We start from the raw sequence: 21,187 nt of genomic DNA on the forward strand, positions 1-21,187 counted from the left end.
ACCTAGGTATATTTGATGTCATGATTGTATGGCCCATCCCTCTGGTGGGCTGGTTTCGCCTTCTAGGTGGGCAAAGAACGTCGGCCAATTGTTCCAATCAAACACGTAGTTATCGACCCAGTCAAAATTCCCTGGAATAGGCGCAGTATCCTGTGGCATTGAATGTGTATCGCGAACAACCGCAGGTATACTGGGAGAATCGCCTGTTCCAAGGCTGGCCGGGACATCCCCAGGCATAGGAGTCGTCCGGGCCACGTCAGGTCCAAGCCCACGAGCATCAATATTCTCATTGATCAGGTTGAGCACCGAATTGACTCTGGACGCGAGGAATGCATGGGACGCGTACTCTTTCAAAATGCTGCGAGCCAGCTGTAGAAGACCATGCAAACGAGTTTGGGGGAAGTGCTCGAGGACCTGGGCGGACGATTTGGCGGCTAGTAAGGTGGTGACGGACATGTACACATCTACAAAGAATTAGCCCAACGGGTTCGATATAGTCAATTTCAGATATTGGGCGACCTACATGAGACAATGTACCAGTTTGAAGGGAGAATATAAGCTTGCTTATGTTGCGGTAGGTTCGAAGCGATAAACTCGACCATGTCCCCAGCTGCTTTGATGCAGCTTAATTGGCAGCGAAGGATTAGATGAGGCATCAGTTGGTCGTCTGTGTATAAACCGGCACTGGCGAGTTTGTCTATGGGTGGTTGATCGTTTTGTAAAAGGAAAGGCCGAAATAGAAGTAGACGAACGGACAGGAAGCTTTAAAGGTTCAGTAACAATCCCACGGTGCCGGTATTGGGTACTTACCGAGCCCGTAGAATGTTCGCTTCACGCGTTATATGCTTAGACGGAGTCGGGTCTTGGGTATCTGATGGCATCTGGAAGAACGAATGAAGGCTTGCAACCCAGGCATTTAGCTCCGACTCGATCCGAAACAGACTGGCAAGCTTATGGAAGTACGTCGGCTCCGCAGGGTCAGACCAGGTCGTGCCAGGCCCGGTCGTGTCAGTCGGGATATAGAACATTTCGAGCACTTCCCCAATGATATGGTGTAATCTGCAAAAGGAGATATAGAAGTTCACCTTGGAGGGCAACATCTCGTTCTCTCCAGACAGCACCATAGAGTTCAACCCTTTCTGAGCCAGTGACTGAGGTACCTTGAGCGCACAGCCAAAGGTCATAGCACAGATCCTATCCATAATAACGCATCCATTCCAAACCTGACGAGCCAGGTCGCGTTCTCGAGGGTCAGAGATGGCATCAGTCGTCTCCGGCAGATGTAATCCCAACTCCTGCGCAATATGAATTGCGGTTCCGATACTGCGAAAACACTTCTGAGGTATCTTCTCATGTTGAAGATACACCGCGGTCAAAAGCAAGATCTGGATGGTTTCGAAGTTGTACATCTCCATGAGTTCGTACGTCATCAGCGCTTGCGCCCGTTCGAAGAAAATCACTGATGATTGATAGCGAGAGAGAGGGGTTTCGCCTTGAGAAGCGACGCATGAAGTGGCGAACATGAGATTCAGAAGGCAATGCAGCGCCCTTTCATCCATGGCGAGCTGCCCGTCCGTCGACCATAGCGTTTCATATGCTCTTCCAATGGAAGCGCGATCAAGCCATGGGTAAGCGCTGTCAACGAAATCCCAGTAAAGATTGAGGAGATGGTCTGCCACCTTCCTTGGTGGGATTGCAAATTGGACGTCTGACGGTTCCTGCCTTGTTCGTTTCCGCATCCTCGGCAGCTCTTTGAGCGGCTTTGGTCGAACTAGGCTATTTTTCGTTTTGCTTCCCTGCCCTGCCTCATCGCTAGCTTCGTGCAAGATGCGAGCTCCACTAAATGCGCCGAAAAGGCCCTCGCGGGGTAATCTCTCCGCATCCTCCTCCTCATTTTCACCCTCATGGACATGAGTTTCCGCGCCATTATTGTGTCGGATCCGATCGGCACTAGTCAGTCGCGGGAATTGATGTCGGGCATTCTGGGAGCTATTGGGTCTTGGAACCGCTTAGCAACTGCCATCCTTCATGTTGTCTACAGATTGAACAACGTACCGCACATTCGACGCGTGGGGAGATGTGTCAATCTCACGGTATACGCAGCTCTGGGCTCCGGCTTTCCTTTTCGCACAAGGGCCACAGACTGTTTAGAAATAAGAGTATCAACATCATGCGCCATTTGTCTTCCGGCATCTCTTAATTCTTACCAGGCCTAGCACCATCACATTTCGTCTTCCTGGCCTTGCAAACATTACACGCAACACCAATCTTGGCACGCTTTGGTCTAGGCTCTCTTGACTCTTCCCGTGGAGGAGTCTTCTCGGCGCGGAATGAGAACATCATCGTGGTGTGTGGGACGTGATGTCGGAGCAAACGCAAGAATTGCTGGATTGAGGATTCTTCCGTCCCGACCGTTGCCGGTGGCTCCGATCTCGGAAGTTCCGCTCGCATCCCGAGTCCAATCTCGGTCATTCCGGGGGCTCGGGATCCCGAAACCTGCTCCCCTCTCACCCTGCGCCGGATTTCCGTCTAGATATGATGATGATCGATGGAGTCACTGGGTTGATCCGGCTAGGCTATGCCGACTGCGAAAGTCATCTCTTTCTCGATGCGCGGCGTACTTTAAAGCCTGGTTCCTGTCTACCCCTGCCTCACGTCGATTATATATTTTACTACTCCGTACATCTACTTCCAACCTAACATATCGAACCTGTTTACACCATGACGCAACACTTATCATCGCTAGGGAATGGCCGCCTGTACTTCCTCGATGTTGGAATCTCAATTCCAGACTTTAACGGGCGCATCCTAACCTGCAAGCCCGATGGCTCCGGTCTCCGCGAGGTAGTAACGAACATCAAAACAATGCCTGACGGAATCGCCGTCGACAAAATCCACGGGCACATCTACTGGACAAACATGGGAATCCCCTCCGCCGACGACGGCTCCATCCAGCGATGCGACTTATCTGGCGCGAACATCGTGACTATCATACCCAAGGGCATTACGCATACACCAAAGCAATTGACGATCGCGCCAAAGTCGGGCAAGCTGTACTGGTCTGATCGCGAGAGGACGAGAGTTATGCGCGCGAATATGGACGGGAGTAATGTTGAGGTTTTGTACCGGTCCAATACGGCAGAGGAGGGCAGAAATCCCTGCGAGCACTGGTGCGTTGGTATTGCAGTTGACGAGGAATCGGGGCATATCTACTGGTCGCAAAAGGGTCCGTCAAAGGGGAACAAGGGCCGGATCTTCCGCATGGGCCTTGAACTCGATGCCAGAGAAACAGCAGAGAACCGAAAAGACCTCGAGTGTCTGCTTGATAATCTACCAGAACCCATTGATCTGGAACTAGATCTTCTTACGAGGAAGTTATACTGGACAGACCGTGGTGATCCGCCGTACGGCAACTCCGTCAATGTCTTTAATCTCAATAACCTGACCGAGGCTACATCCGAACGAAAACCGGATATACTTGTCCGCAAGCTCCATGAAGGTATTGGGCTTGCACTGGATTCTAAAAACAACCGCATGTTCTTCGGTGACCTCGGGGGCTCACTCTACAGTGCTAATCTCGACGGCAGTTGCAAGCATGTTATATACCCCGACATTGGAGGCGCGATTACTGGTGTTGCTTATGTGGAAGAATAAGCATGAACATTTACATTTACAAGATGCACTAAAGATAGATAATAGATGGCAGTTTGATTTTCGAAGACAAGATCTACATTATAATGCAACCCAAGAACTGCAATTACAAGATCCAACAAAACCCTAAACAACCATACAAACATCAAACCTCCCCACCCCCTCCTCACAACCCTCCTTCTTAACAATACAGATACTCTCATCCATGCCAAACCCAACAACCCGCCCAACCCCAGACATAAGCGGCAGGTTATCCTCCTCCGTAAGGAGAAACCCCCAGCTCTCATCGCCGACCCTATGGCGCGTCTCATAGACCGTCTTCGCCAACAGCCGCAGTTCCGGCAGGGTAACTCTCTGGAACCCGGCGAGGGCTTGTTCAGCGGTTGGTTCGACGAGCACGAACGTGTCGAACACGAGCGCCTCTGTGATTTCGCCGAAGCCTGTATACAGACTGTCGGAGCTGGGGCTCTGCGTCACCAGGCCGCCCGAGAACTCGCCGATCTCGGTGCCCCAGCAGGACTTGGGGGGTGGGGTGCTTGAGCGTCCGCTGGGGGTGGAGGTGGTGTTAGTGTTGGTGTCGGGGGTATACAATGGCACGCCGAGGTCGAGGTCGAGGTCGTCTGCATGTGTGCTTGCGGTATCACTATCGCTATCAGTATCAGCAGCAGTACCAGTGCCAGCATGAAGAGTCTGGACGCGTCCTTTCGCGCGAGCAAGGTTCGCCTTGAGCGCAATCCACTCATCCATGACGCTCTCAGTTACCAGAAACTCCTCGCCGAGAACGCTGAGCTCATCATCATCCTCATCTTCATGGAAACTATCCACACCCCGATCCCGAAACCAATCCTCCGACTCATCGCCATCCCTTCGGAAACCCTCCTCATCCTCCTCATCATTCTCCCCAAAAAGCCACTTCCAATCCTCCCACTCCCCATTCAGCTCCGCATCAGCGCATGTTTCAAACGCAATCCCCTCCGCCATCTCCGCAGCAGCATTAGCATTAGCACTCGCCTCAACGGCCTCGATAACAGCGTTCTTGATACCGATTTGGCATGACGCCAAGATGGTATCGTAGTCGGTGCACCCGATATTGCCATTCGCGGCCTTGGCGATCGTGTCCATGGCGATGTCGAAGTAGCGCAGGGCGCTTGTGTAGAAGGACGCCGTGTTTGAGGCGGCCACGGCGGCGGTTGAGCAGGCGGATGCGGCCTCGCTGTATTTTTCTTTCGCGAGGGAGAGGGCTTGGCTCGTGGAGTGGAAGTTCTGGGCTGAGGTGCCGGCTGCCATGGTCCGAGTGGAGTGGGCGGAGTAGAAGGAACCGGTCGAAGACATGGTGGTGCTTGCTTGTTGGTTGTTCTGAGATTGTGATGTTCAGTTCAACTGGTGGAGTGTGGTCGATCGAAGTTGGCTTTGCTCTCAATGGGAACCGGAGGTAAACCCTTGGAAGTCGCAATGTGAGCTGGACTGGCGATGATAGACACAGAGTAGCGACGGCATTTGCAGGACTATATAATTCCAATCTCGTCTTTGACACCCCGGTGTCCTTGTCAATTATCACACAAGGAGCTCTATATGCCCTCCTTTACCCATGTCAAGCTTCTTTGTGCACTTTGCTACGCACAAACAAAAGGCTCAAAGAAGCCGGGTGGAGACAGCTTGAATGCCGCTTTCAGATGTCCTTGAAGCAGAAAGGGCCATTGACGCTTTAGCTCTTTTGTTCGTGCTCTGAGTACCATGGGATAACAGCTATAGAAGGAAGGGGAAAAGAGAGCAGCCCATGAAATTTGACGATTAGCTTTGAAACAGTACTGAGCTCCTCTATGCACCATCAACGTCTCATTGATCGATCCATCCAAAGGGGCATTGTTCAATTAAGTTGGGCTACCGTGGACGGCGGATGCAATTGAGTAGGGTACCATAGTCTTGTAAATGACATTCTTTCATGTCCCGTCGAGGCCCAAGGATCGTACTTAGGTATGGTATGCATTTTGGAGAGTGTGGGAAAAAGGCCTACCCATACATCCATCCATGTCCCTCCCGCCACTATGGTATCGCATAACAACGGAGAGGACAAACCGCACCTAATGATACAACATCCATCCAGTGCATCGGCCCTGGTCAAAGTCCGTCCGGACCATTCCATCGCCCCTTACTTAGAAACCTAGCTAGCTTCAGCCTCAAGAAAGGCGCTTGCTGTACCCCCCGCCATAGCTTGAGAATGAGGCGCTACTTAAAAACCTCTTTTTTGAAAAGAATATGGTATACCGTCTGTCTGCACCTTGCCCATTGACAAGTGCGACTACTCTCGCGCCTGCAGGCATTGCCATGAAAAAAAGCCGTTCCCACCCGGAATAATACGGTAGAACAACGAACTAGTGTCCAGACCTCGTCAAGGTCCGCGTAATAAGATTGTACATGCCCATCCAGCCAAGGGTCCGGCCCGACTGTCCTGTCCATAGATTTCCATTCGCATCACGATATCGGCGGCGGCACATAAATCCCCGCCTGAAAAAGCGGCCTCCCGAGCCCATCCGCATCTTCATCACCACCTCGGGGTTTCGGGATATCTCCAACCTTTCTCCGCACCCAAACCAAACACTCATCCCACCCCGCATTCTCCGTCCCTGTTCCTACCTCAGTCCCCGTCCCAATTTCCATCCCAAGCTCCAACCCATCTCCAACCTGAAGACTCCCCAGCACCTCCGTAACAAGCGCCTTCCCCGAATTCCGCGCCCACCACCGATGCTCCTGGCCATCCAGCTCACCGAGCAGAATGCCCCAGTACGCAAGGACAAGCATAGCCATGGGCTCTCGGCGGCGTAAACTCTCCACAAAGCCCACATCGACTGCAGCAAGCCACGCAAGGACCGGCGCCGGGTCCGGCGAGCACTGGAATTTCATGAAGCAGTGGCGGAGGTGGTTTATCACGTCCGGATTGACAGTTCCACTCCTACCATTTCCACTTCCACCGCTACTCGAAGTAGTAGCCATAGCCGCGTCCGAATTCAACTCGGCAAGACCCCTCAAAGCACCATCAAGATCCGGATCCAACACCGTAACGCTATCCTTCCGCCAGAATTCCCCCTTCGAAAAGAGACCAAGGTTAATCCAGCTCTGGCGTTTCCCAATGGTGAAGATCTTCTTGACGCCCTGCAGGAGCTCGAAGACCGTTAGGATGTTATCGCTTACACTCATGCTGAGACCCGAAGGGGCTTGCGATTGCGGTTGCGGTTGTGCCTGTAATGACTGTGTATTCTCGCGCTGCACCTCCCGCGCCGCCGTAACCTGCGGCAGGGCAAGACTAATCGCCGTCGTGACGACCGACTGCGCAAGCGCGGCATCACAGTTCTCAGGCGTGAGATTCCCAATGGCGATTCGGAAGGGTTCGAGGCTGAGACTGTGATATTCAAGTCCGGCGTCGATATACGCTAGTGCGGCGTCCGGTGGTTCGCGCGTCGTAGCGATCTGCAGGGAAGCCAGCGCTAGAATCCCATGCATGAGGTATCGGTGTTTCAACGCGAGTCGTGGAACAATAAGTTGCCAGGTTCGCGTCTCAGTCTCATTAACGCAGAGACTCTGGTATGTCTCCGCAGTGAACTGGTGCATGAGTTCGAGTTCATCGACGGCATTGGTTTTGAGAGGTTGAGGGGGGATTGGCGTGGTGGATGCGGAATATGCAGCGCCTGGTAATGACTGGCTGCTGCCGGAAAAGCTGGTAGTTGATGGTGTACTGGCGCGGCGACCGCCTGCATTGCCCATTAACGAAGCCGGCAGGACCCGCGAGTATGTGCAGTTTTCCAGGCGGCGGAGGACGCAATTGGTACAGGGCGGGCCAATCTCGTCGCATTTGACCCGGCGGCGGCGACAATTATCGCAGCCATATCTGGATTTGGTGTGAGTTTTCCGGGGTTTCAGCATTGTCTGTGCTTTTTGCATTTCTGGAGAGGATCGAGTGGTCTTAGGCAGCAAAAAGAAAGAGGCTGGACCGAAAGGATCTGCAGGCAGACACAGAGGATGACGTCATCCTGCTCAGGCACCAGATCGGGCCATCGCAGCCGAGACTCGTCAGACTCAATCCACAATCATAACAATACTCTTTGATTCATGCTATCACTGCTAACAGTGTGACTTAGGGATGTTTGAGAGTACAGGAGTGATTGATGATGAGTAAGTAGACCTCGTCGACCCATCGTCTTCCGACCCTAGTCAAGGAAGCTGCTGGACAAACTTGACCTCCACACTTCCATACCCAGTGACCTGCTTTCCATCGAAAACTCCCTCAACATTGACAAATCCAACATAAGTCGCGGCTCCACTTCCAGGATCAACAAGTTCTTGGTCAGCAAGGACGCTGCTAATGGCTAAGAAGCCGCGGTCTTCAATGCCCAACTCCCATCGCTGCGGGTAGGACAGTCCAGTAGAAGGAGATGTCCAAACAGTGCTAGGATCAGAGCTGGGCTCAAACTTGTCGACCGGGATAATGGAAAGAGCACTTTCGTTGCGGTTGCGGTTTCGGACGTGGATGCTGCGCGAGGTAAAGGGCGGGTTGACGCTGTTAAGGAGGTACGACACCAGGGCGAGATTGAGCTTCTTGTCATCGTGGTCGCCATCGAGCTCGACGTTGTCGTCGACGAACAAGTTGAACCAGGTGATGTTGCCATCTTGAAGACCCATGTGGCCCCAAAGGTGGTCATACCAGGTAAGCGACGCAGCAGGATCAATGATCGCGATGTTCGCGTCTCCGACCGTCTCATTGACATGGTAGGGAGGGCCGATGGTGACTGGAGGCTCCGCAGCAGGGAAAGGAAGGGTGATGTTGCCCGATGTTCGAGCAGCTGGCAACGCCCATCCATACATCGGTCTGTCCACATACATCCACGCACCAGAACCGCCGTAGTACAGGGCGCTCGAAGTGGGGTGGATTGTCAAGTTGACGGAAGCGTTCTCCGCGTCGCCCTGGACGACCATGCCCTGCTCCTCCGTCGATATATCTGAGATCTTGTATTGAGGCCCGGCGAAACTGAGACCAATAATGTCGTCTTTCTGGAAGGAGGTGGTTATGCTCGAATGCGAAACGCGGTTCAGAGTTGCAAGGTCGAGCAGAGAGAAGCCATAGCCAGCAAGCTGGTCTCGCGTGGAAATGACGACTCCGGTGGCGAGAAAGTATTGCGATCCGGTGGTGGTTGTCAAAAAGGACGAAGTCCAGTAGCCGGCGACGGGACTTTCGGGGCTCGGGAGCAGTGTTTGGGGTGCGGGAACGTTGAACAAGGCAGGTAATCTGGGCTGAATTCACCTTGTCAGCTCTCTCGCACGAGAGAAACGGTTCATCAGTGGGCTATGGGATGGTGACTTACGTCTGTGATAACCTGGTCATCGTCCGGGGCGAAGGAGTAACCCGAGCACTGAGAGAAGTGGTTGAGGGCGGGAATAGCCCAGAGGGCCACGTTGAGCTTGAAGAACATATTGAATGCGCACTAAGATGCGAGAAAACGGATGAGATTGTTGGATGGAAAAAGTGGGAATGGAGAAGATTCCTTCAACTATCCGGACGGTGGACGGCGTCACGGTCGCACCTTCCCTGCAATCCAAAGTCAGCGACCGAACAAGGCCGATCCCATGAAAGCACGGGGTTTGGAGTCAGGTCGGATCATGAGTCTAACGCATTGGCCTTTCCCAAAGTGCCTACCTTGCTAATATGGGAAATCAGGTATAGATAGGACCGCTCTTGGGATACGCAGTCGGCTTAGTGACAGCAGACATTGGCGCCTCGACGATGTCTCGGTAAATAAATCACAACATCTTCTAGGGTAGCTATGGTGAGCTTGAAACATTGAGGGCTTGATAAAGAACTAAATCGCTTGAATAGGGCCTACAGTGCAACCCTTCGTAGTAGTTTGTAGGGATTGTTGAGCAGTAATATATTTTGGAGCGGCAGAAGCAGAACTCTGAAAACCGAGGCAGTCCTCACCAACGCCCTTTGACTCCAGCTTCCTCTAGATTAGAGAACTATGACCTGGAATACTTTCGAAAGGATGTAGACCATACCATCACCTTGCCATGCGTACGCTGGACTACTTACCGCTTCTAGCCATTATTTTATCCCGTCGTTTGCACAAATTTAAGAAATCTACGTACCTAATCAAATCTATCAAAGATAGCCCAATCACAAGTATATCATATTAACCGCCAAACGCCAAACTCCATACAAAAGAAAACCTAGAAAAGAAAGTGATTAACAGGGTCCGAGGAACTTATCTAAGTCTGCTTCTGCAGTTCCGACCTCAATCCTCCACCTGGGGCAACAGCGGCAAGGGAAGCGGATGCACCGCGCCCCCAGCCCTCGCAACCTTACAAACAACAACATTCTCCAGCACCGCAACGACCCCCCCCCTTCCCATAATGGAGGAACGTCGAGCCATTGCCCCAAAACCCCCTCTGCATGGTCACCAACCCTCATCCCTGCCCCATCCCCCCCCATCCCCCTCAGGCTTCACCACCTGCGCACACTCAACAAGCCCCGCAAAACAAAGCGGGACAAAACCTCCTCATTCCTCCCCGAGACCTCCTTCCCCTCTGGCAGCGGCACCCCATCCATCCGTGCCTCAACAAGTTCATCAAGGTTCACCTGGACAACAGGCACAGTGACAACAAGAAGAACGCGCGGGAAGACTGGAGAAACGGACTGCACGGTGCCGTAGGAGGGGAAGACCAGGCCGCCGGGGCTTGTTTCCGCTAGCCCCTGCGCGCGCGATCCAATCCGTGGTAAATCGGTGGTGCTGCGGGCGGCGGAAGAGGCGGAGCGGGAGAGGGGAGGGCGACGGTGAGGGTGTGGGTGAGGAGTGGGCGGGCTGGAGTTGAGGCTGGAGGATAAGCTGGGGGTTGAGCTGGGGCCGGACATGGTGGGTGGTTTGACGATATCTAAGATTCGAACCCGAAGTTGGTGAGCTGGTGGTTCGTGCACAAGAGGGCCGTCGACTTTCGAATCGGCGTTGAACTGTTGATGAGTGGAATGGACAAGGACTAGTGACGTATTAAGAGGTATATATGTCTCCGAGATATGATGGAGTAATTTGTGTACATGTTAAATAGGCTGAACGCTCATTCTTCGTTGTTGGCCAAGGCGACAAGTAGCTTTTTGCATAAAGAATGTGGTCTTTTATCATATATTGGACAACCATGGAATTGCCGATTGTTCTATGCGAATCTGAAAGGAACTTCGTTGGCCATTTGGTTCTAGAACTGAGCCACTAGCGAACTGGGTCTTCCTTATTGGCCGCGTGACATATGGCCATTATAAGGGTACAATACATTTGTGGAAGTCCGCTCTTTATTGGAACGGGGATATGGGCTGGAGTGCACCAAGTTCCCCCTCTATAGCGTATATCCGGGCACTAGGCTTCTCTACGATGAGTTTAACAGGGAAGTCCGAAGTTAATAGGGATGAGTATGAAGACCATGAATTGTTGAACCTGATGGATGGTACTGAGACAAAGGAAGCTCTTGATAAATCTAAGTTAAGGCCAAGAATGCATCAATACATCGCGAGTGTAGATTAAACTTCAGGCATGAGACCACCAGGGACAAGGTCGAAAGAGAAACACTTGATTGGGAGTATCCAACGCCGTGAGGGTTTGAGACAAGAGCTGAATCGTGCAGGATAACGCCTTCGCTATCCATGAATCCTTAGATCGCCGTTACACCATAGGAGACAGCAAAATGAACAAAATTCGAAAGCGCCTAGGATCCCCTCAGCATTAGCAACACATCAACACGCGGACAAAAAGACAAAGACGCACCTAACGAAACCTCAACTCCGGCCTAAGCCCCGGATTCGGATCCGCGCCAAAATAGCCACTCGAAGGCCCAACATCCGGCTCCAGCATCGTACTCAACTGCGCCAGAAAAACATCATGAAAGACCTGCATCACAATGCCGAATCCAAACATCAGACTCCCATCGGGCGACAGCCAAAGCCCATGTCCCAGTCCTCCAATTCTTACATCCGCACGCGTATGCTCAGGCGCAGTCGAACGTTCCAGATCGAGGAGATCGTTCAGACGCAGCTGGTAGAACATGCGAGCTGCGAGACCGTTGGGGTGGCCGTCGGGGCGGACGAAGACGGCGAGCGGGAACATGAAGAATGCGGTGATGGAGCCTTGCGACGGGCGGAGGAAGCCGTCGGGCCCGACGTGGATGCCGTGGCCGTGGGTGAAGGGGCCCGGGAAGGGGGAGAGGACGCGCACTTGGCGGTGGATGCGGTTGCGGCGGTCGGCTTTGGCTACGGCTTCGGCTTCGGCTTCGGCGGCTTGCTGGGCTAGGGCGTTGAGGGTGGAGTGGGCTTGGCTGTATGGGTGGCCGGAGGGGGTGAGCATGTTCAGGACGTTGTGGCTGTAGTAGTTGATGTTGTTGATTATGTTGATCGTGCCGCCAGAAAGGTTGCCTATGGTCAAGTTGTTGCCGTCGCCGACAGTAATATTGCCGTGATACATGTGAGGCCAGATGGCTTCGGTGATGTGGCTATCAGAGCTGTCATTGGTGTAGACGGCGAGTGGCATAGAGGCAGCCATGACGACGAAAGGGAGAAAGGTGTTTGAGAGAAGAGTTCTGGCGAGGACGGAACGATGGACCGAGTCTGGAACTGCCTTGGAAGCTTGATCTGAGGCGCGAGAAAAGTTGGGAAGAGAGGGAAGAGATAGTGGATGGAAGGAGTGATGGTTTGAACCTCAGGAATGGGGTAAGGAGAGGTCTTTAAATAGACAAGGCAAATGCTTCATTCAAGGTGCGAAGTGTTCCTGGTGTTGTGTTTGTCAACCACACAGTGCAAATCTGGACCAGGTGAATGATCATTCTTCAGTGAATGAGCAGAGTAGTAAAACGTTTTCGCTTACACCAAATAAGGCTACTCAAAGGATATAGTGTGTAATGATTAAATGTTGTACAGAGTTCAGGTATATTATAAAGTGAAGTGTTGCTCTGTTGACTTTGCACTTCATACTCAACCCAGGCTGGCCCCTATGACTTTGGAGCCACCTAGGCCCGCGCAAACATCATCAAACCTGCTAACAAGCTTTATCAAGACACTCGTAGTAGAAATTATCTCATATGGACATACAGTGCAAAACTAATCATTATTGTATGTACAACAGTCACTGTATACAGGAGAGCGGGCGCATCTCCCACAGCAGACAAACCCTTCAGTCTCTTCAATTGTCACTTCTTCATGCTAAGTCCGTCTATAAGTCCTTTCTGCCTTTTGAAGTAGGCAATATATACCTCACCATATGGTTTTAAGGCGCGTATTCTTTGGCGAAATCCTCGACTTCCACTACCACGGGCATAAATAGATTCAAGTTCTATTATAGAACTCCCAAAACCTCTGACTGTAAGACTACATAATGCTACTAGTAATAACATACGTTGAATACAGAAACACGATTCAAAAAACCAACGTTGGGGTGAAATTCCTTGAGCGGCCCATTCATACCTACACAACGCCAGTGCCGTCCACCCTTCCTTCTCCTGTCCAGCCCTCACTTTGAATCGGACAAGCCTCTGCCCTTGGAATCAGTGATGAGGCCTAGAGCAACCCTGCCGTCCCCTTCCGTGAGTTCCTTTCTCATAATGGACGTCCTCACATTCTTGTTTGCGTCGCGACTCTGGTTGAAATTGTCGTCCTGCTTGTTCGGGCTCTATCGGTCTTAACTTGCCTCTTGGTGTATGTGACACCGTCGTGCTGTCAGTCTGTTTTGTCCTCTTCGTGGGCGGGCTGACTGTTGCTGCTCTCTCTCTGGGGCCCCGTGTTAGTACTCGACTTGATCTGGCTCCGCCCGAATGTGCTCTGCTCGAATCCCTTTTGCTTGAATGGGTCCTTTTCGTATTCTGTTTGCCTGGATGGCCCCTGTTAGATTTTTCTGTGCTCGATCTTCCTTTGCTGGAACTTCCTCTGCTCGATCGTTTCTTGCTTGAACTTCATTTAACTGGCTTTTCTCTACCCGATCTTTTCCGGCTGGACGGTCCATCGCGTTGCATTTCTGGGCTTGAAGTTGGCTTTCGCGCTGTAGGTAGGCTCGTGTTTGGTCTTCCCCTGCTTGTCGTTCTGCTTCCAGAAACCCTCGTCCTCACACTCCCCTCCCCCTCTTGCCCCTTTCTTCCTCCCCTCTCCCTGCACCCGACCTCCCGCTTCTCCTGCTCTTGCCTTCGGCACTTGCCCTCTCCATGCGCACCGCACTAGATATTTCCTTCGCTCTGACTCTTGCTTCCGATTGCTAGTTGAGCAGCCCTTCTTCACAAACCCCGCGAGCCTCTCCCTACCAGATCGAACAATGACAGTGAGCAGGCTAGAGTAGAAAAACAGGCAGGCAGGAAGGGTCGCAGAACTTACACCCAACGGAAGAAACACATTACGTCCTTGGTATTAGGATCTTGCTTTATGGTGTAGTGAGGAAAATTTCTGCCGTACTAGCCGAAGAATGCCTAAATCAATGAAGGATTGGAGGGTTGGGACATAAATATGGGAAGTTGGATGGATGGATAATATCTGGAACTGGGCGCGCGTAAAGCTGAGACTTTTCTTGTGCAGCAGCGTACATGCGAAGACTGCTGAACATCTTGCCTGCATTCACTCTTGACAAACTCCCTCAGGTCATGACTTGGCAGTATCAACATTCACTGGCCGTTCGTCTGTTTCATTCTTCTGCTTCACTTCTTCTTTTCCCCATAGTCAGTATAAAGTCATGCGTTCTCCTTTTGAGGAGGAACTCGCCTTCCTCCAACTCTCCATCGCCAACACCCAATTCACAAACCAACCAACCCATCATTATCTCATCAATGCCGTTATGAATCCATCATCTTTCCCTTCCACCATCAGCATGAATTCCACAAAGGATCTCAGCCTCGCCCAGCACTACGGCCAGAGGCTCAACTTCGTAATGGAGCTGAACGGGCTATTCGCCGACATGGAACGGCTCAAGGACCTCATCCTAACCACAGAAGAAGGCCCAAACGGCGTCTCCAGCGAAGTCAAAGCAGCCTTGAAAGCCGGATCCCAAGACATCTACGAGATCGCCGACGCCGTCGAGAAGAACCCTCTGCTCAAGCCCTCCACAACCGGGTCGTCGTGCGGGCACTAGAAACCATGATCGTTGTGGCTCTGAAAGCCATCGCAGAAATTCAGGACCTCTCAACAGTGATGCAGCAAGTCCGCGATGAACTGGAGCGGATCCATGCCGAGGTGGAGTCTCGGTTTGCAGAGCTTAACCGGCTCAAGGAAGAGGAGCGGAGTATGAATGCGGCGCTGACAACGCAGCGTCTGACGAATCCGGCGGAGACGCACTGCCTTGATAGCGAACCCTGCACGCACGCCATCAGAACACTCGCAGCGGGCTTCTTTATTGACAGGGGACGGGTCTTTCTTTCAGGTTATGACGAGGTCGGTCTGATCCGAGAGACGATCCACATCCCCCGTTTGAACTGGGTCGAGGAGTCAATCGTGTACAGACCCGCTGTCTGGCCGGATTTCACGCGGACTCAGCGGAACTTTGAATCTAATGCGCCCGTTAGCAAGCCTGGCGATATGGTTTGGGGGTTTCTCGGGACGGTCGACGCACAGGTCTTCTATGGGCTGGGGGCTCTTCATCGAGTAGAAGAGAACGTCCATGTCCATCGGATTGAGGAGGTCAGCGAGTACAAGAAGGAGCAAATGGGTTTCAAGACCAATAAGGAGGATAACGACACAACTACCAAACAGGTCGAGGATGAGCATGAGGAGGAAGACGAGGGATAGAGCAGTGCAGACGAGGGAACAGTCGATTCATGGATGTCTTGCCGGTGCTACTGTAGTCGTGACTGTCCCCGCCACGGTTACGCAGGTTTTGGCGATGATGACGATTATGACAACGGGGACGAGTCTGACTATGTTTATGCTGCTGGCGATGGTGAAGATTATGAGGACGGTGACGACTATGACAATGATGATGGGTCTGCTTAGTTTCCACTACGGCGCAGTGATTTTGATTTTTTTTTTTTTTTTTTTTTTTTTTTCCTTAGAAAAGTCCGTATCTTTTGCAAGGGAAGGAGTATCTGCGTAGCTTGTCTGGTGATTTGGGGATTAATGCAGCACGCGCCTCTTGAAAATACACTTAATACTTTAAAATCCTAGGTTTGAGAACTTGGTCCCTTTCTCCTCCAAGAACCCTGTTGTATGGCAGTAATTGCATATATTTGAGGTGATAGAAATACCTACTTCTAGGTTGGTAGGGTGACAAAGGCTGCATGTACTCATTGGCGGGGTTTTGATTGAAAAGCCGAGGAGAAAGCATGACAAGCAGGAAGACATTAATGTACCATAGCGCAAACTTCAATCAGATATTGCCCGGATAAATTGGTCTTTGCCACATTGCACGCCCATGCCTTCCCTCGAGATATAAACCGGCCAAACATGAAATATATAACGGTTGCCTCCTAATGTAGGTAAGCTCTATCGTAACCTTATGGTAGATTGCTTACCCCTTTGAATGATATCGCGAGATCAATCAATCTAATGCCATCGGAGCTTGACACTTCAAGTGCTTGATTCGGTAGATCATAGGATATAGTTTTTGTACTGGTGGGATCAGAGCAGCCATGGCATCCGCAAAGAAAGCCTCGTAGCGTATTCCTTCCATTAGCGCTTGCGGGGTACCATATAACTCTGTTACCAGTTACTTTAGAGGGGGAACTATACATACATTACAAGCAATACTATGTACTCAGAGACATATTAGAACTTGATGTCCAAAGCGTCGCAGGACTTAGTTCAATTAAATTGAATAACTTTTGGTTGAGTTATGATACTTTAAAGTTCGGATAGCATTGAAATTCTTGAGGCAAAGACGGAGCGGTCGGGAAAGACGGACCGGTCCGCCCGGGATTTACGTAATGATGACGCTCCCCCTCCTGCAAGTAATTCTCGCTGGTGACGTCCGTTATCAATGACCTCATTGCGTTTGCATTGCTTTCATGACAGGACTCTCTTCCAAATTTCTCGGTTCTTTATCGACCCTGAACCAGAAGCCTAGCATCTAGCACATGAGGGGTTAAATGAACCGTATCCAATGTCCTTTCAGTCAATAGCTCCTCTGGGGCAACCGCCACCAAGCCCTAGGCCGTTGCCGCCCTCTCGTAACAATGTCCGTATGGCATGCAATCCATGCCGAAGTTCGAGGACAAAGGTATAAAAGCACATAGTCTCTAGTTCAAACAGTGGCTGATATAACCTCATAGTGTGATGGATTAAGACCTAATTGCTCCACATGCATCGCGCACAATAGAACATGTGAATATCGGACTGTTGATAGGCGAACAAGATCGGATTTGACAGCACATATTCATGTGTTAGAAGACGAGATCCTACAACTTAAGAATACAATCCAAAGACTACAGGCCCATGGCACTCCAGAAGCCTCCCATCAAGGTCAGCATGTTCGCGAGAGAGCAGAGCAGGCCTCAGCAGACCCTAAGGGCAAGCAGCCTCTCACGGCTATTTCGCCTGCACCGCACTCGGACACAAAGCACACAAAATCAGGCCCTCTTGCGGAGGAAAACACAGAACAATACAACACTGGCTTTGGTTGTATACCGGTAGAGCACGTCACCCACCATACAATATCTGCGTTTTTTTCATGCATCGGCATATTGGTCTATGTTCAAGGTCAAGATTACGTGGAGAGACTGATGCTGGACGTTTACCATGATGAAGCCACCAATAAAGAAAGTTTATGCGAACTTTGTTCCTTTGCGGCAGTCGGATGCCAGTATAACAGTATCCACACCTTTACTTCAAGAGAGGAGTATTTTCGACCTGCTATACTCCATTTATGTGATACTCTGGAGGCAGACACAGAACAGGCAATCAGAGCTATCATTTGTCTTGCAACATACTTGATTCTAACCAATACCAAGAGCTCACGGGCCCTTATAGGTAAATCCGTCCTTCTAAAGTCGCTTATATGATTGTTGATCTATTTGGTCATAGATTGCGGTATAACTTTATCCCGACAGCTTTTACCTATGCAGGGCCAGTTTTTGGCGTCAAATCAACCGCAAAACTTGCAATTGCTGAGGCTTTTCCAATCATTGACTACACTTGAGAGGCATGTATTTCTGCTACAGCCCTACAGAGTTCTCTCAATCTAATTCATAAAGTTATAGTTGGTTAAGTGTCAATATTAATTATTGCCCCTCCATAACTGTCGATGATATCCAGTTTGTTAGTCACTTATTGTCGTCTTATGCCTACGAATTTGTGCTGACTAGTAGTTATAGCTTGAAAACCTGAAAACTCAAGAAGCCCAGGACGATAGTGATGTACACTCCGTCTTAACTAGTCAGATACAGTTCTACTTCAACAAGGTCGCTGTACTATCTTCGCAAATTCATGCCAGTCTGCGAAAAATGGAGCACGTAGCTTGGCATGACATTCAACGCGGGTCAGATAATCTAGATGCTTGGCGTCGAGATCTTCCAGCTGTCCTACAGTTGCGAGCCTTGCTCACCGAGGATATTAACGTCAAGGCCCCGTTTAGACAAGCCGTTCTTATGCTGCATATGATATACCTAGAAAGCCAGGTCTTGTTATATGAGAGCTATATCCAGCAACAGGGACAGCATAACATACTACATTCGTCCCTCGATAACCACATGACATACTGCGGCTTCGCTCAGCAGCTCTCCCATATAATCTCTGTGATTTACCATGATCAATGTGGCTTTACACACTCCTGGATTATAATGCAAGTATCATAAAATCCACATTACTGTCTTTTCTAACATTTCACAGCCATGCATCCTTTCATGCTTGCATAGTATTGATACTTGACTTCTGTCAACGCCTCTTGCATTTCGAGAGCACGACCACTTTAGTCACGAATGAGAAAGGCATCAAAGCCTGTCTACTGGTGTTGCAAAATACCGCCTGTAGGTGTCCTGCGGCGGAGAAATTTATAGACATGCTTGGACCCCCCTTTGAGCATTTACAGGCAATATCCCAACGGCTCATTAGCTCAAGCATATCTCAACGGCCTCAGCAAATGAAGCTAGCATGGATACTAAACTATCGGAACCCTTCTCAAGCCGAGCTATATGAGATCCTCGGCCAGGTTATTGACAGCATGGAGCTCCCTGGCACAAGACTTTGAGGGTAATAAGAATAACATTGTGCTTAGCAAAAGCAGTCCTGTGAATGGATGTTACGGGACCAAGTCCTCACTGCGCAGCCACTTCTTGAGACATGACAATGGTGGCGTCGGTAATGGTTGGCAGAAGTTTTAGTTCTCGGTGTTAAGAGGAAAAATTTGAGAGAGCTGGATACATCGCGTCCATAGGCTGTCGTCTGCGTTTTGTTCCGTTCCTTCTTGAGAGCCACAGAGGATAACTTTTAGCTGATATTATATGGGCAGGATCCGAGATGCCAGTGAACTAAAATGCTTTAACGGTCAAATGGCATTTAAAGTGTCCGAGAACTGCTATTCCTGCTTTAAATATGGACTACTAGTAGTGCTAGTTTAGTTTTTGCAAGGCATTCCGCATCTCACATACAGCTTCTGAGCCTGGTATTTTACGTCTTCGTGGAAGGAACGGTGCACATTCATGAGTCCATAAATTTGATGATGTAGAGCGAGAGCCATCTGCCTCCTCCGTGAGAGGACTTGTGACCGCATAAGGAAGAATAGCAGCAGAGGTCTCTTTAATAAATGCATGTAATGAGTAATTCAGAGCCATGTACTATGTATGGAAGAAAATAAATAAGCTCACAGGAGATTCATATCATCCAACAGTTGCGTCTGGAACTCCCAGATTCGTTTCCGATTTCGTAGACACTTGAGATCTTTCCAATTCTTTTTTATATCGCAATACAGTTTGAACCAGTTTGTGTGGTTTCTGTTTCTATGCTCTAGCTCTGACACAAGCTTGTCTTCAGACTCAAGAATGTCTCTATCCTTGAGGATATTTTCTGTCTTCGTGACCCAGTAATAGAGCGGTTCATAGCCCCATATCTCCCACAGCCATGGCATGTCTTCTCGAAGGAGCCGATGCCAAAGCGATATTGGAAGCTGATAAAACGTTCGTGAGGCTAGACGAAGGCATGCGATCTCACTGCTGCCAAGGTATTGGAGTATCTCCTGCTGTATCTCCCAGGGTAGGCGCGAAAAAATATCTGAAGAGGTTTCCTGTCGACCTTCAAAGGCCCCATTGCTTGGTTTGAAATCCAATCGTAGGTCTATTGCATCCCTCAGTAGACGTCCTATCTGCTTTGCGTAGAATGGATTTGCCGTGACCCATTCTCCTCCAGCATGATGCCTCCATTTTTGCTCATGTCTTTGAAGCTGTCTTGCAACGGAGGAATTGTTGTTGTTGATAGGGTCATGGAAAAAGGAGAAAAGCCTTTCAACCGGTGTGTAGCCTAATTGAAGCTTACACAGTCGCATAAACGCACCAAAGCACCAAGGATGGAATGGGACACCAGGTATGCCGGGCTGAACACCCTACTTTTGTCATTAGTCGATTCAAGCGGTGGTCCAGATAAAGAAACCCCGTGCTTACATTGATCAATGGGCAGCAGATTGTCATCCAGAACACATTGTGTCTGGGTGGAATCACATGGTTAAGACTAACTGTAGTGCCGTTAGACAGGCCTGTGAGGCAGAAGTCGGTGTCTCTCTCAAAGTCATAATCATCCGTGTCAGGCAGCCAGCCCTTGCCCTTACGGATAAGACTTTGAACCGTTTGGCATCCTTGCATTTCTTTTACCGAGATGCAAGAGCCATTATAGGCGTCCGGGTACCGACAGCTCGCCCCAGCAATATGTTCAACATCGCTCAGTGGAAAGTACAAAATTCCCATATGTGGTTTGAAATGCGGAACTATTGGCAGTAATTCTCCCACTCCGGGCGCTTCAGGCTTGGTCCATTCACAGCAACCATAGCCCTCCCCATGATTTATGTGCAACTCCTTGCAGACAGTAAGGTCTTCGGCACATCTTATAAGATAGTGGCATCCTGTTACTTTAGTAGAGCAAGGCTGTAGCTGTTCTTTGCCTTCTGGGAAATGCTCTGGTTCATCATGCGCCCAGGCAGCACATGCAGGTTCGCCCAAGGTTCTAGCCCGGCCGGTACCGAAAGGGATAGAGCATAAGGAGCAGATCATAGGCTTCTGTGAGCGAACCAACGTAAATGAGGAGACTAGAAAGGTTGAGAAGGAATCATACATGCGAGTTGCCTGAATGTGCTACCATTATTAATACCTGAAGAAGGATTCTGGGTCAACAAGGTATGTGCGTACACATTTTCCTTGTCATAAAGGTCCCGCTAACATGCGATCGAGTTGTCGCTACCTCCTAAATGCGTGCTGTTTCCGCAAACTGTGCACTATAATCGACACGCTGCATGGTAAGTTATGGAAGAAAATCTTCTTGGTGTCCAGGATAGCAGGGCAGCAGACTGATATAACAAGATCTTGGACGTGACGGCGTCGGATTTTGACTCCCTTGCCTGTGGTTGGT

At 50.4% G+C, this 21,187-nt stretch overlaps 8 protein-coding genes across 8 annotated transcripts; 4 read left to right on the forward strand and 4 right to left on the reverse strand.

Moving 5' to 3' along the window:
* Window positions 1–18: 18 nt before the first annotated feature.
* BDW74DRAFT_180175 (uncharacterized protein) lies at window positions 19–2,343 on the reverse strand (the record flags this gene model as incomplete). Its single annotated transcript, XM_073729669.1, has 5 exons — window positions 19–464; window positions 524–762; window positions 811–1,998; window positions 2,056–2,143; window positions 2,208–2,343. The coding sequence occupies 5 exons, from the start codon at window positions 2,341–2,343 to the stop codon at window positions 19–21; spliced, it is 2,097 nt and encodes a 698-aa protein (XP_073582039.1).
* Window positions 2,344–2,582: 239 nt separating this feature from the next.
* BDW74DRAFT_157058 (uncharacterized protein) lies at window positions 2,583–3,757 on the forward strand. The gene has a single exon (XM_073725077.1). The coding sequence runs from the start codon at window positions 2,722–2,724 to the stop codon at window positions 3,652–3,654; it is 933 nt and encodes a 310-aa protein (XP_073582040.1). The 5' UTR covers window positions 2,583–2,721; the 3' UTR covers window positions 3,655–3,757.
* Window positions 3,758–4,519: 762 nt separating this feature from the next.
* Window positions 4,520–5,183, forward strand: BDW74DRAFT_157059 (uncharacterized protein). The gene has a single exon (XM_073725078.1). It carries the CDS (start codon window positions 4,704–4,706, stop codon window positions 5,085–5,087), a length of 384 nt encoding a protein of 127 aa, XP_073582041.1. The 5' UTR covers window positions 4,520–4,703; the 3' UTR covers window positions 5,088–5,183.
* A 1,067-nt stretch (window positions 5,184–6,250) lies between these two features.
* BDW74DRAFT_169180 (Zn(II)2Cys6 transcription factor domain-containing protein) lies at window positions 6,251–7,569 on the reverse strand (the record flags this gene model as incomplete). Its single annotated transcript, XM_073726953.1, has 3 exons — window positions 6,251–6,275; window positions 6,323–6,888; window positions 6,919–7,569. 3 exons carry the CDS (start codon window positions 7,567–7,569, stop codon window positions 6,251–6,253), a joined length of 1,242 nt encoding a protein of 413 aa, XP_073582042.1.
* Window positions 7,570–7,750: 181 nt separating this feature from the next.
* BDW74DRAFT_186554 (uncharacterized protein) lies at window positions 7,751–9,113 on the reverse strand (the record flags this gene model as incomplete). The annotated part of the gene is made up of 2 exons (XM_073731285.1): window positions 7,751–8,934; window positions 9,006–9,113. 2 exons carry the CDS (start codon window positions 9,111–9,113, stop codon window positions 7,858–7,860), a joined length of 1,185 nt encoding a protein of 394 aa, XP_073582043.1. The 3' UTR covers window positions 7,751–7,857.
* Window positions 9,114–11,447: 2,334 nt separating this feature from the next.
* BDW74DRAFT_180181 (uncharacterized protein) lies at window positions 11,448–12,218 on the reverse strand (the record flags this gene model as incomplete). Its single annotated transcript, XM_073729670.1, has 1 exon — window positions 11,448–12,218. The coding sequence occupies one exon, from the start codon at window positions 12,216–12,218 to the stop codon at window positions 11,448–11,450; it is 771 nt and encodes a 256-aa protein (XP_073582044.1).
* Window positions 12,219–14,839: 2,621 nt separating this feature from the next.
* BDW74DRAFT_180183 (uncharacterized protein) lies at window positions 14,840–15,433 on the forward strand (the record flags this gene model as incomplete). The annotated part of the gene is made up of 1 exon (XM_073729671.1): window positions 14,840–15,433. One exon carries the CDS (start codon window positions 14,840–14,842, stop codon window positions 15,431–15,433), a length of 594 nt encoding a protein of 197 aa, XP_073582045.1.
* A 1,241-nt stretch (window positions 15,434–16,674) lies between these two features.
* BDW74DRAFT_157068 (uncharacterized protein) lies at window positions 16,675–19,366 on the forward strand. The gene is made up of 6 exons (XM_073725079.1): window positions 16,675–16,859; window positions 16,912–17,608; window positions 17,663–17,780; window positions 17,839–17,896; window positions 17,953–18,419; window positions 18,467–19,366. The coding sequence occupies exons 1-6, from the start codon at window positions 16,743–16,745 to the stop codon at window positions 18,822–18,824; spliced, it is 1,815 nt and encodes a 604-aa protein (XP_073582046.1). The 5' UTR covers window positions 16,675–16,742; the 3' UTR covers window positions 18,825–19,366.
* Window positions 19,367–21,187: the final 1,821 nt, after the last annotated feature.

This window comes from Aspergillus multicolor (assembly GCF_047715735.1).
Source record: "Aspergillus multicolor strain CBS 133.54 unplaced genomic scaffold BDW74scaffold_20, whole genome shotgun sequence".
NCBI classification, from domain to species: domain Eukaryota; kingdom Fungi; phylum Ascomycota; class Eurotiomycetes; order Eurotiales; family Aspergillaceae; genus Aspergillus; species Aspergillus multicolor.

Bases quoted from the DNA above. Each gene is read 5' to 3' on its own strand.
- BDW74DRAFT_157058 (XM_073725077.1), top strand. From the start codon at position 2,722: ATGACGCAACACTTATCATCGCTAGGGAATGGCCGCCTGTACTTCCTC.
- BDW74DRAFT_157059 (XM_073725078.1), top strand. From the start codon at position 4,704: ATGACGCCAAGATGGTATCGTAGTCGGTGCACCCGATATTGCCATTCG.
- BDW74DRAFT_157068 (XM_073725079.1), top strand. From the start codon at position 16,743: ATGTCCTTTCAGTCAATAGCTCCTCTGGGGCAACCGCCACCAAGCCCT. The intron at 17,781-17,838 runs GCATGTATTTCT...ATAAAGTTATAG, and splicing joins TCATTGACTACACTTGAGAG to TTGGTTAAGTGTCAATATTA. The intron at 17,897-17,952 runs GTTAGTCACTTA...TAGTAGTTATAG, and splicing joins CTGTCGATGATATCCAGTTT to CTTGAAAACCTGAAAACTCA.